General features: G+C 44.9%; 2 protein-coding genes across 2 annotated transcripts in view; both read right to left on the bottom strand.

Annotated features, from left to right (window-relative positions):
* Window positions 1-237: 237 nt before the first annotated feature.
* Window positions 238-2,340, bottom strand: enam (enamelin). The gene is made up of 6 exons (XM_079730905.1): window positions 2,251-2,340; window positions 2,009-2,032; window positions 1,783-1,848; window positions 1,400-1,423; window positions 1,118-1,183; window positions 238-742 (listed from the first exon to the last, which is right to left on the bottom strand). The coding sequence occupies exons 1-6, from the start codon at window positions 2,302-2,304 to the stop codon at window positions 245-247; spliced, it is 732 nt and encodes a 243-aa protein (XP_079587031.1). The 5' UTR covers window positions 2,305-2,340; the 3' UTR covers window positions 238-244.
* Window positions 2,341-11,693: 9,353 nt separating this feature from the next.
* scpp5 (secretory calcium-binding phosphoprotein 5) overlaps window positions 11,694-11,724 on the bottom strand; it is a 3,568-nt gene continuing 3,537 nt past the window's right edge. Inside the window, exon 11 of the mRNA XM_079730906.1 lies at window positions 11,694-11,724. This exon is cut by the window's right edge and continues 264 nt beyond it. The gene's annotated coding sequence lies outside the window, so the exon portion shown is untranslated.

Here is an 11,724-nt window from a genome sequence, read left to right as displayed (position 1 = left end):
CGTTTTAAGTGTAATACAATAAACCTGATGAATGGATGCATTCAGCCACCACATATTTATTTTCACAAATCATCACAAACATCATCAAGGAAATGACATAAGAAACAAACATCAGTCTGACCACAGGCGGCCTGTGACCTGACCAATGTCGCCGTCAGTAGGCTACTTATCAACATTCCCTAGGCCTACTGAGATATAATACTCAGGTCGGTAGGAGAGAAACTGAGGTGACAAACTGGGGCGATTACGCTGTCCCAGCCTGGACCTCCACGGGACCCGCTAGTACCACCAGTTCTGGCACCGCTTCCACCGCTACCACGGCAGCCTCCACCGCAGCAGCCTCGACCACTGGAGCCTCCACCGCGGCAGCCTCCACGGCGGGAGCCTCCACTGCTGCAGCCTCCACCGCGGGAGCCTCCACCGCGGGAGCCTCCACCGCGGCCGCCTCCACCACGGGAGTGGCGTCGGCTGGGACTACCTCCGCGGCAGGGGCCTCCACTACGGCCGGGTCGACAGCGGCGGCATCTTCGGCAGCAGGCTCGGCAACAGCTTCGGCAGCGGCCGCGGGCTCGGCCGCGGGTTCTGCCTCGGCCGCGGGTTCCGCCTCGGCCGCGGGTTCCGCCTCGGCCGCGGGTTCCGCTTCGGCCGCCTCTGCCGCTTCCTCTTCCTCGGCTCCGTCCTCGCCAGCCTCCTCCGAGTTCAGCGGGGCGGCGGCGGCTGCCTTGGGGGCGGCGGCTTTTTCCTGGAAACACGAGGGAGGTTAACTTAAAGCTGCTGATAGAAAAGTTTTAAAAATAAATTGCAAGGGAGGGAAGAGAGAGAGAGAGAGAGAGAGAGAGAGAGAGAGAGAGAGAGAGAGAGAGAGAGAGAGAGAGAGAGAGAGAGAGAGAGAGAGAGAGAGAGAGAGAGAAAGAAAGGCAATTCATTAATTAGTGGTGCTTTTAAGTGCTTCAATAGTTTTTCCCCAGAAATAAACCGGAAGCAGTCTTGCTCACAGGGCAATTCACTCACTTATAGCTGATGGATGGATATGGCATTTCAAACATATTACGCTCAAATGATAGCTCTTAAATCTGCAACAATAAAAACAAAGTGTTTTGTGTTGAGAAGTGCTCACCTCCTCTTCCTCTGAGTCATCGCTGACCGGAGGAGCGGGAAGGTCTGCGGCAGGTGCGTCACCCATCTGAATAAATAAAGGAAGAAGATGTCATGTTTTGATAAGTTGACATTCCTATGGGCCTTATTCACATAGGGGCAGCCATCTTGGTTCCAAGTGCTACACCGGTGGGGCTTCTGAGTGATTGGCTGGTAGGGGAATAAGGCCCATAGAAGCACAGACTAAGCTGAGTCTAGGCATCCAGTCTGAAGTCTAGCCTGGTGAAGTGTGCCGTGTTCGTACCATTTGCTCCTCCATCGGGGAACCCTGAGGAGTTGAATAAAAAACAACAATTAGAGCGATCAATAGGCCTAGTTACTGATTCATTGCACGGCATCGTGTGTTTATGAGGGACTACGTTTATTTTTTAGTTTATTTTAAGTGACACAGAGAGACAAACCCCTGCAGCTACTGCTCCCTTAACGAAACAGACAGCAACAAATCATTTCCATATTCTTCCTTCACGTCGCATCAGGTGGAGAAACTTCTCCTGGACAGACAGATCAGCTCCATCGGTATCCTGAGCCTTTATTATGCTGCTCTAGTTTACACTGCTCAACCCATGTGTGAACCCGTGTGTGCGTGTGCGTGTGCGTGTGTGTGATAAGTGCAACAGAGACACTAACCAGCTGCAGGGAGCTCCGGTACATCTCCATCCAATGCAGGGCAGCATTAGCATGTGCTGCCACCTGCTGGGAATATTCCACAGGAACCCACCGGACTATTAGGCAACAGGAACTCAATCACAGTGCGACACCATCCAGAGCCATTCAGAGCCCCCAGACAGAATGGGTTGTGAGTAGTTGAAACAAAATAAAAAAAAGTGACAAAAAATATAGAATGAAAATATACCTCATTGCTTCCACTTTCCGGGACCTGGGGACAGGAGAAAGAGTTTAAGGCTCTGAAAAGAAGAATTTGAAATTATTCTGAAACATTTAACAGTACATTGATTGATTAATTAACTAAATATAAAAATGTGTGTAAATCTGTAAATGTGTTCATTTACAGATTGACAGATTTTGAGTTTCAAGTTTCAAAAGAGTTTGAAGAGGTATCACAGTCTAACTTCTAAAAAAATATTAAAGACTTACAGGAGCTGCGAGCGTAGCGCCCAGCATGCAGACCAAAAGCAACAGCGGCCCCATTTTCTCCTGAGGAACAGAAAGTTTGTGTGTGTGAAGGTGTGTACGCGTGAGTGTGTGCGTTAGATTCAGAGAGAGGGATAAAGTAAGGGAGTGAGTGTGAATGAGAGAAAGAGAGAGAGAAAGAGAGAAAAAGGAAAGAAATTGAAACTTGCACCTTGCAAATTACTTCTCTAGCTCCACAAGCTAAACATACACATTAAACAATCTTTCCATACAAAGTAACATATCTCACCCTTTTCCTCTTGACAAGAACAGCGGAAAATGAATGCTTCAGGTAAAACACATTCATCTACTTTGACTGCGAGATGGACTGATAGACGCTATTTATACCTGCCACACAGCCAATCCACTTCAACCTTTGGGGCTTGAGAAATTTCCCAACACTCAAAAAAAAAAAAAAACATGTTCAATGGCTCTTTTATGTTTAATTACACGCTGCGCATATGTGCTAAATACACATACTCACTTAATTGCCCCAAAACACAAACTCAAACCTATGGGGGAAGTATAAGCGACTATATTCCCAGTAATTATACTGGATAGTAGAGCCATGCAGAGGCTGTCAGTCCTGCCTTCAGAGTATAGATCCATAGATTACCTGGTTATACAATCATATGGCTGTCATTGTACCAAGGGGGAAGGGAGGGGATAGACAATGCTTCATAGCTGACACTTCACATTGCTGTTTTTTTCCTCTTGACCACAACTTGTATTTGCTTGATGTCAGGACTTTCCTCCAATCCAGGTCAGTTCATGCTTACTTGCACACCATTGAAAGTTCCCTTTCATGGCTTTGAATCGTTTTTTTGGTTTCCAAATCAGATAATGAATTCTTCAATCATAGGGTCTTGGTTTTAAATAGATAAAATATGAATCAAGCAAGCCAAGCCTTTTAATGTTCTATCCCTATATATGCCTTTCTTTCCTTGCCATAATAGTTCTAGAAAAAGAAATTGGAAAAGAAAACATTCTGCTCCCTAGCTGTTGCACAATATCTATGGGCTGCACACGGTGGTGGGCTGCACACGGCGGTTCATTTCAGCGTGTTAAGGCACGGCTCCATACATGGGGGAGGGTATATATTTCCCCGGGGGAAGACAGCGAGATGGCCTCACCGAGGAGCAGGGGGGCCTCTGTGGGCCCATCTGAAGGCTCATCTGAAAGGGGATCAGAGACTCTCTGAAAGGGCTCCGTCTCGTCGGTGTCACGTCAGAGAGCAGAGCCATCACACATGAGTGTCTTGCGGGAGTTTATAACAGAGACTTGTGATGTAGGTGGCGAATGCCTGTCTCGTGCGATACATATCACAGTGCGTCGCGAGCCGGGATCCCAGGCCTCCATCCGGATTCCTTGCTTGGTCTGTAGTCTTTAAACGTGGAGGGTAAGACCCATGCCCATAGGCAGCTATGAGGTCATTTTTCTAGAGATATAAAATAAAATGTGAGACTAAATACAACTGTATACAAGGCAGCGGTTGCAAACCTTTTTGAGAAATCAGTTGGTGCGTGCGCTAAGCACAACCCCACCCTCCCCAACAAAAATGCCCTGTCCAGGGTTGCGCACAGGTTGTCCTCTGCTGTGGGGTCAGTGGTGTGCTTCACCAGCTCCTGGGGGCCCAAACAACAGGGGCCTCATCCATCAGGCTGGTGATAAGACACTTACCTCTAACAACGACCCCCCCTCGGACCTCACTATTCTTCAAACCCTGGCTACTGACCTGGTAAGACCCACTTTTTCTTGTGACCATATGGATTTGGATTAATGCAGCACTACTAGAGTAGAACAGTGTCATCTGCAAAGAACATATACAATTCTTTATTTCCTGACCAACACAACATATAGCGGGGAGTGACTAACACATGACTGACGCTAGACCTTATCCACCTATAGCGGCCATATTGGCGCGAAAACCTTTGAGAATCTTTGGGGAAACCATGACAATTCAATGGAAATGCATTCTAAATGCTGCTTCGGTGGGGAAACGGAGCACAGGATTCAAAACGATGCCTTGAGGAGTCAGAACCCTGTAATGGAACAATGCAATGATGCAACACCAAACAATACCAAGAGAATAATAAGGAATGAATATTAATTAATGTGATTAATTCTATGCAGGGTCAATTTTTGCCTATTAGTCAGGGAACAAAACTTGATCCCAGCACTGTACTGTGTCCTAGGAGCTAAATTAGCCAGAGTCATTGAGAATCACAAAGGCATCCAGGCAGTTTCAAAATAATTTCAGGATTGCATTGAATGCATTTGCCAGAGGAAAGGCGTAAGGCAGCTGGGCTGGTGGCGGTGTCTATGTGTATCTGTTCACTCGGGTCCTTCTGTGTGTGCGCTTACAAAATGGATGAGCAACGCAGATCTACAGCCTAAAGCTGCAGGCTCCAGCCCTAGACGTAAATAGTTTGACAAGGTGGCGCCTGTGTATTTGTCTAGCGCTCTCGCTTGTCTCTGTGCTCCATGGAGGGCCTGTTGTTACAAGTAGGGATCCTGAGGCGAGGAGAGGGAAGATGAAGCACGCAAGCCTAAATTGCCGCGCTATAAGGTATCTGTCAGTGACTGCTATAGATGCCTATAGATCAGTCATCAACAACCAGACATTCGTCATCAACTGGTTGAACTCAGAGCTATTTCAATTAGATTGCATGACGAACGTAAAAACAACAAAAAATATATATAAGTTGTGTCTTTACATGCAGGCAGTTCTATTTAAGCTGTAAATGTCTTGTGGTTATGCACTTGGCTTTTAAGCTTGTTGCCGTGGCTTGATGAGGATTGAAGTAAGGGAAACGGCAGTGATGGGTTTTTGATTTACGAATTGAAGTTGACGTGGAAATAATAGACTAGATGGAAATTGAAGACTAGATCAAGGGAAAGAGACTTTCAGGCTTTGCCTGGTACTAATAAAAAGTTTCCACTCCTTTCATCACTTGAGCGACCACAGTGATAAAAGGATATCTTTGGGATTACTGTTAAAACGGATGTTAATTTATCTGAAATGGAAAGGCCTATCTTGACTTTGACACCTTGCTACACTCTGACTTCAATTGAACCCCAATGGAGAAAAATTGTGTGTCATCCAGAAGTGCTTGGTATTGATTTAACAACAATTCACCCAATCACTTAAAATCTGTTTTGTTCTCTTTTCTTATTTTAATAACATTAACCTTCTGAATTTAGGGACATGTAAGCTTTCACACAAATGATTGACCTATAGTCACTATTGTCACTCTATTGCCTGAATGACTTAATAGAGTGTCTGCAACACTCAGTAACACTCTGCAACACTCTGCAACACAAAGTAGCATTTGGAAATAATAATTTCCAAAGCGCTATGGTAATAAAGAGTCAAACAGACAAACAGAAAAATTAGAATTACCCCCCCGAAGTTCAGGTGGTTGTTTTGAAATAGCTCTAACAGCTACTTTCAATCCCAGATCGTATCTGCTCTGAGCATTTCCCTTTGATTGCTTTAAGACTTGCCACCCTCCCCTCCACCGAAGGCCCCTGCGGAGCTGTGAACCTGTGATTATGAGAGTGTTGGACTGAAAGGCAGGCCTCCTACTTAAGAGGCTGGGATTGCTTCATCTATGTCAGAAACGACTCTGCCCTTGAAGAACACAAGCCCTTACACAGCCACAATGGTTTTTAGAGCAAAGGAAGGTTCATACATTCGGTGACACTGAAACAAAAAGAGTCACAGGATTGTTTAACAACATAATATGCTGGTAATGAGTGTAGACCTATATATTTGTTTTTTTTGTTGTGTAATGCACAGATTCATTCATACTTTGAATTGTTCTATGCTTGGATATGTTAATATTCTAGAATGAGAGTCTCTGGAACATGACCCCATTCCCCCCAGGGGAACAAAAATGTATTTCTGATTCAGATTTTGATTCAGATTTTCATACTGTACATTCACAGACAGGATTTGGACCTGAATTCTTATAAGGTCAGGAATACTCTCTCTACACATTGAGTCAGGCCAGTGGTTGGGCACCAGTGAGGAGAATAGACTGTGTAACTTTTGTGCGCTCAAGGAAATTGAAAATGAAATTCATTTTATTTTGGGTTGTCCGTTTTTATCATGATTTGCGACTAAGGTTACTCAAGAAAGTCGATGTAAAAGAAGTTCATTATGGGGATGTATTGTATTGTATAGTGTATTGTGATTGTCTATGTACTACACTTTTTGTGTTGATATATCGGTGTCTTTTTATCCTGTGTGGGATGGGCCACTTGTGTGACATCTCTAGGTCATCCTCAGACAAGTCCTCCAGTGGTGCTTCCAATTCTCTCGATCCTCCATGCATCTGGCTAGTTCGCCAGTGCTCTCTGCTCCCATGTCTTTCAGAAGTATGTCCACGTATGTTGGTGTGGGACGTCCTCTTGATCGATGCCCGTGTGTTGGTTCCCATAGCACCAGCCTGCTTGCTGGAAGCTCGCGGTGTCTCTGGCAATGACTGAAGGAAAAAGCTGAGCTTGATGTTTCTAGGGAGGTTGGATTTCCATACACAAGTCATGCCATTCAGGGCCCTCCAAGCGAGCGCCTTCCTCACTTTCAGGTCTTGCTCTGATGAGTTCACCCATGAGCCCAGGTACTTGAAGTCATTGAATACCTTCAGAGCAATGCCCCCTGTTGTAATTAGGGGTGGATTGTCCGGGAGGATGTTGTAGGTGATTACCTCAGTTTTCTTGGCATTTAGCCTAAGACCAACCTTGGCACATTCCTTCTCCACTCTGGTCAAGAGCTCCTGTGCCTGCTATACACGGTCCGATATCAGGCTGATGTCGTCTGCATAGCCCAGGTCTATTAGGACTATGGCAGGGAATCTCCTAGACCGCCTCAGTGTAACGGTGAAGCCGAGTTCCAGCTCTCGTCCACTGATGTACTAACCCTGAGTGCGTAGTTCAGCACTATAATGAAGAGGAAGGGGGCGAGGGTGTCTCCTTGTAACACCCCTGCTAGTATGTCAAACTCCTCACTGTCCCCATCTGGGGTTAACACCCTTGCTCTTGTGCCCTCATACATGGTACCTTTTGCCAGAAGTAGGTTAGGAGGGACACCGTAAGCCCTAAGAATGGTCATCATCACTCCTCTGTGTATTGAGTCAAAAGCTTTTTTGAAATCAATAAAACACAGGACTGCTGTCAGGTTGTTCATTTTTACCTCTTCGATGATCCTCCTTAAGGCTAGGATCTGGGATACGGTGGCTCTCCCCTCTCTAAAGCCATTTTGGTTCTCTCTCAGGTGAAGGTCAATTGCACCCCGTATCTGATTCAGTATCATACGGTTGTACATCTTTGCGATGATACATGTCAGAATGATGCCTCGGTAGTTGTCTGGCTTTGAGAGATCTCCAGACTTAGGCAACGGGATGATGTTGGAAAGAGACCACATATCGGGCTTGATGTTTTCCATCAGAGCTAGGTTGCAGATCTCCAGGATGATGTCATCGAGCTTGCAGTTTTTAAGGAACTCTTGGGGAATGCCGTCTGGCCCAGCACTTTTCCCTTGCTTCAGGGTGGATTTTACTGCTGCAAGCTCGCTAATTGTAAAGGGGCTGACGTCAAAATTTTGAGATCTCTTAGGACTGCCGATATTTCTTCCTCAGCTCCATCCACTCTCGGGTGGGTGCACCAGGTGGTCACTCTGCCCTCTGGGCTGCAGCCTGCTACCTGGCCCTCCTTCGACCTCTTGCGCCCACTCACCTCATTTATGACCCTCAATGACTCCCCATACCGTTGTTCCACCTGCGCTGCCTCCACTCTCTTTACCTTCTCCATCAGCTCCTCCCCTTTGATCTTGTCCTAGGTATTGAAGAGTCTTTGTTTGGCCTTTTTCAATACTCCAGGACTCTCTGTGGTCCGTTCGCGGTCAAAGCTTTGTCGCGCCTCCTCCACCATTGCACGTGCATGACCTCTGGATGTCTAGGACATTCACTCCCTGGTTGCTTCCACGTTCGCTGCAACAAACCGCTCATACACTGTGCTAGGCCCTTCCTCCGTATCCATCAGTTGGAAGCGGTTCTTCACTTCAACTGTGTATCTGGCTTGGAGGTCGGGGTTTCCCGAAAAAGTCTTCCAGTCAAGGTGGATCTTTAGGCTAGGCTTGGGGACCCTCAGGCTCAGTCGCACCCTCATGGAAACCACTCTGTGGTCTGAGCCAACAGAGTCGAACGTACTATACGGCTCTGTGTTCAGGATCGAAGTCCTCAGCTTGCGCCTTACCAGTATGTAGTCCAGCTGACGTAGCATACCAGAAGCCCAGTCCTGGAAGGTCCATCTCTTGCCCATTCTCTATCCGGAACAAGTAGCTTGTGTTCCGTTAGCAGGGCAGCAAGTTGTTCACCATTGTGCTTAGTGCTTTCATGATACGTGATGGGTGCATCCCCTGGTCCGAGCCTCCCGTTGAGGTCCCCCAGAATTGCTAGGAAGTTGTGAGCCGGAACATCCCAGAGTGCTGTTCTAAGGTCCCCATAGAACTTTTCCACTTTCTCGACTGGCGCTACATTGGTAGGTGAGTACACTACCATGATGGTTGTAGCTGGGTGGCAGTCGAAGTCTGCGATAAGGATCCTGTCCACAGCACATAGGATCCAGATCCTGTCTGGATCCTTTGTGCTGGTGAACCCTGCGGAGAGCCTGTCGTGCTCGAGGACTTAGCAGTAGCCCACACCTCCCGTTGCAGCCTGGGCCTCGTTTCGCCATGCTGATGAGGTGATGAATGAGTAACTCCCTACTCTGCAGTACACAATCTCGTCCTGTTCATGTACTCTCCTGTGCTCCTGGACTCCCAGGATTTCCACTCCCCTTCCTCGGCACAGTGTGCTAGCTCTGCCAGCCTTGCTTCTTATCTCACTGTGTTTGCGTTGAAGGTTCGCATTATAAGTGGTCTCCGACAACACAGGAGTGCGTTAGATGGGTCACTGTGTTCAGACTGAACCCTCCCTTTGAGGTTTGGGGTCCTGACGTCATACTGCCCCCCATGGGGGGATCAGCTCCTCCATCTGCCACGTGATTCCTGCGGACTCCCGCCACTGGAAGTATAGGATTTGCGATGATTGGATTCTCCATACTGTTGAACTTTACAATCTGAATAATATAGGGCTGTAGGGCACAACTCAGCTAAACTGTACTTGCTGTTAAAGCATTATGAACCATTCTTAGTCGGACCCCTCACCGAAGACCACTTTGCCTTGGGAGACCGTACCAGGAGCACTAGGCTCCAGACAACACACCCCTGAGGTTCATAGGGGCACACAAACCTCTCCAGCACGATAAGGTGATGGTTCCCGGAAAGGACAACCATCACCTTAGGCATGACACGAAAAATAAACATCATCATCATCATCATCATATAAGAAGGAGAACTTTTACAGCCTGAGAACGTGAAACAACAAGAAGCTATAATAGTTACATGTGCAAGCCACCATGTGGAAGACGCTTTACTGCAGAAACAAGATGAGGCTGAACTACAGGTAAAACCAGCCATGAACACACAGCACACATTGTTGTATTGCAAATTCTCAATGTTAAGAGGGTGCAGGATGCAGTTAGTCCCTGTCCCATCTTTAAGGTCCTGGGTTCCTTCCCAAATGTCCTTAATAACCTGTTTCTAAATTCACTCAAATGGCTTTTGATAAAATCGTCCACTAAAATTATAGAGAGACAAAAATAATTTCTTATGAAATAATTTCCAACTTAAAGTGAGGAGAAAATAATAGGCCATTTGTAGAGAAAGGGTGTCACATACTGTTTTCAGGCTGATCACGGCTGGAACTTGCAGGTGCTGTTTCAGCTGCTTTTAAAACAACTACTATTCACCTGAGTGCAAATAAAACCAGGGATTAGGGGACCAGGGATCACATACCAAAACACACATTACATTATGTCAAATGTTTTGCTTCACAGTGTGCACTGAAAGCTTATACAACAACCGTTTTCCTTTTGTGGAAAGATTTATCTTGTTGTTTACTTTCTTTTGTTGACTTTCCCTTCAGCGATTCGTCTATGGTCTGCTTTTTTGAAGTTTTCGAAGGCAGATTCCTCATCTGAGTGAAGGCATTTAGGCTGTGAAAGATTTCCACATTGATTTGTTTCAAAGCATAGAAATGAAGTATGACGGAGCACGGCATGGGTTTGAATATCTAGTTGCTTATAATTAATAAAAACATGTTGCATGTTGTACAGGAGGTGCTATGGAGTAGAATCGGCAGTACAAATTGGGCTGCTAGTTACTTTCTGTCAATAAGAGTCACTATAAAATAGCAAAAAACAGGAATATGGGTAATTACAAACCCCAATAATTTTAGTCCAAAACATTGTTACAATAGATCTTTTTTTCTGTTTTAAATAAGCAAAAACATCTGAATCCTGGCAGCGTTTACCGGAAAAAGGGGCCTTTTGAGATTTCCCATTATTTTATTTACTGTAGCCTATAAGTAGAAGGGAGGCCTATTTTAAATGTCCAACTCATGCTTCATTAAACAATGGGAATTAGAAACGCATAGTGTAGGTGCTATGAATTTGTTTTGAAGCTATAAAGGACTCATTGAGGGGATGGAAGATGAAGGAACATTTGTGTCACCAGTCCAGGTCACTCCGTCTCTTGTTCATTTTGAAAAGGTATTTATAGGTATCTGTTCAGCTTCAGGTATTGAACGTTCGCATCCTGTCATAAGATAAAATTGTAGCTGCACTACTGGAGTACCCAACACATAATTACTAATTAAATGAATCTAACCAGTAGGCTACTACTTATTTTAATTATTTATATTACGGTTACTTTTGCTATTGTTGGTACTATCACAAATACTATTACCACTTGTATTACTATAAGGCTATAATTTCTTTAACAATAACATTTGCTATTACTATTAATATTGCTATTACTATTAATGTTTTATCACAATATCGTGATTACTATACGATATTGTTATGCGATACTGTTATTTATAAAATAACAGTTGCTATTTATTTTGCATTACACTAAATGTTACTATTACTGCTACTATTACAATTGCTATTATGCCTACTCTTTATATTGATATTATTATTAGTTAGAAGTAGAAGTTATATTATTGCTATTTGTGTTGTTATATTATTGCTATTGCTTTTGTTGTTACTATTTCTATTACTAATGCACTTTGAATTTCTATTGCACTTGAACTTACTCAAATAAGAAATCCAAAGCACAGAACTGTTATAAGGTCAAAGGGTTGCTTGAGAACAGAGGTTTTTATTCAGTGTGAAAAAGGAACATTACAATGTAAAGAATGCAGAGAATGCAAAACATATTTGCACCCATCACACGTCACATCCTGCACTATTTCTCCTACAAAACGAGGTAAGCGATCTAGAGAGGGTTTGTCAAGCCTATGCAGAGAAGCACACAGATATTCGTCTGTA

This window comes from Pollachius pollachius (assembly GCF_949987615.1).
Source record: "Pollachius pollachius genome assembly, chromosome: 2".
Lineage (NCBI taxonomy): Eukaryota > Metazoa > Chordata > Actinopteri > Gadiformes > Gadidae > Pollachius > Pollachius pollachius.
Note: the sequence above shows the minus strand (reverse complement) of the source record. Positions and strands in the feature narration are given on the sequence as shown.

Excerpts from the sequence above, each read along its gene's own strand:
- enam (XM_079730905.1), bottom strand. The coding sequence starts at position 2,304 with ATGGGGCCGCTGTTGCTTTTGGTCTGCATGCTGGGCGCTACGCTCGCA. Across the intron at positions 1,849-2,008 it reads CGGAAAGTGGAAGCAATGAG|CAGGTGGCAGCACATGCTAA; the intron begins GTATATTTTCAT and ends GAATATTCCCAG. Across the intron at positions 1,424-1,782 it reads ACCGGAGCTCCCTGCAGCTG|GGTTCCCCGATGGAGGAGCA; the intron begins GTTAGTGTCTCT and ends TCAACTCCTCAG.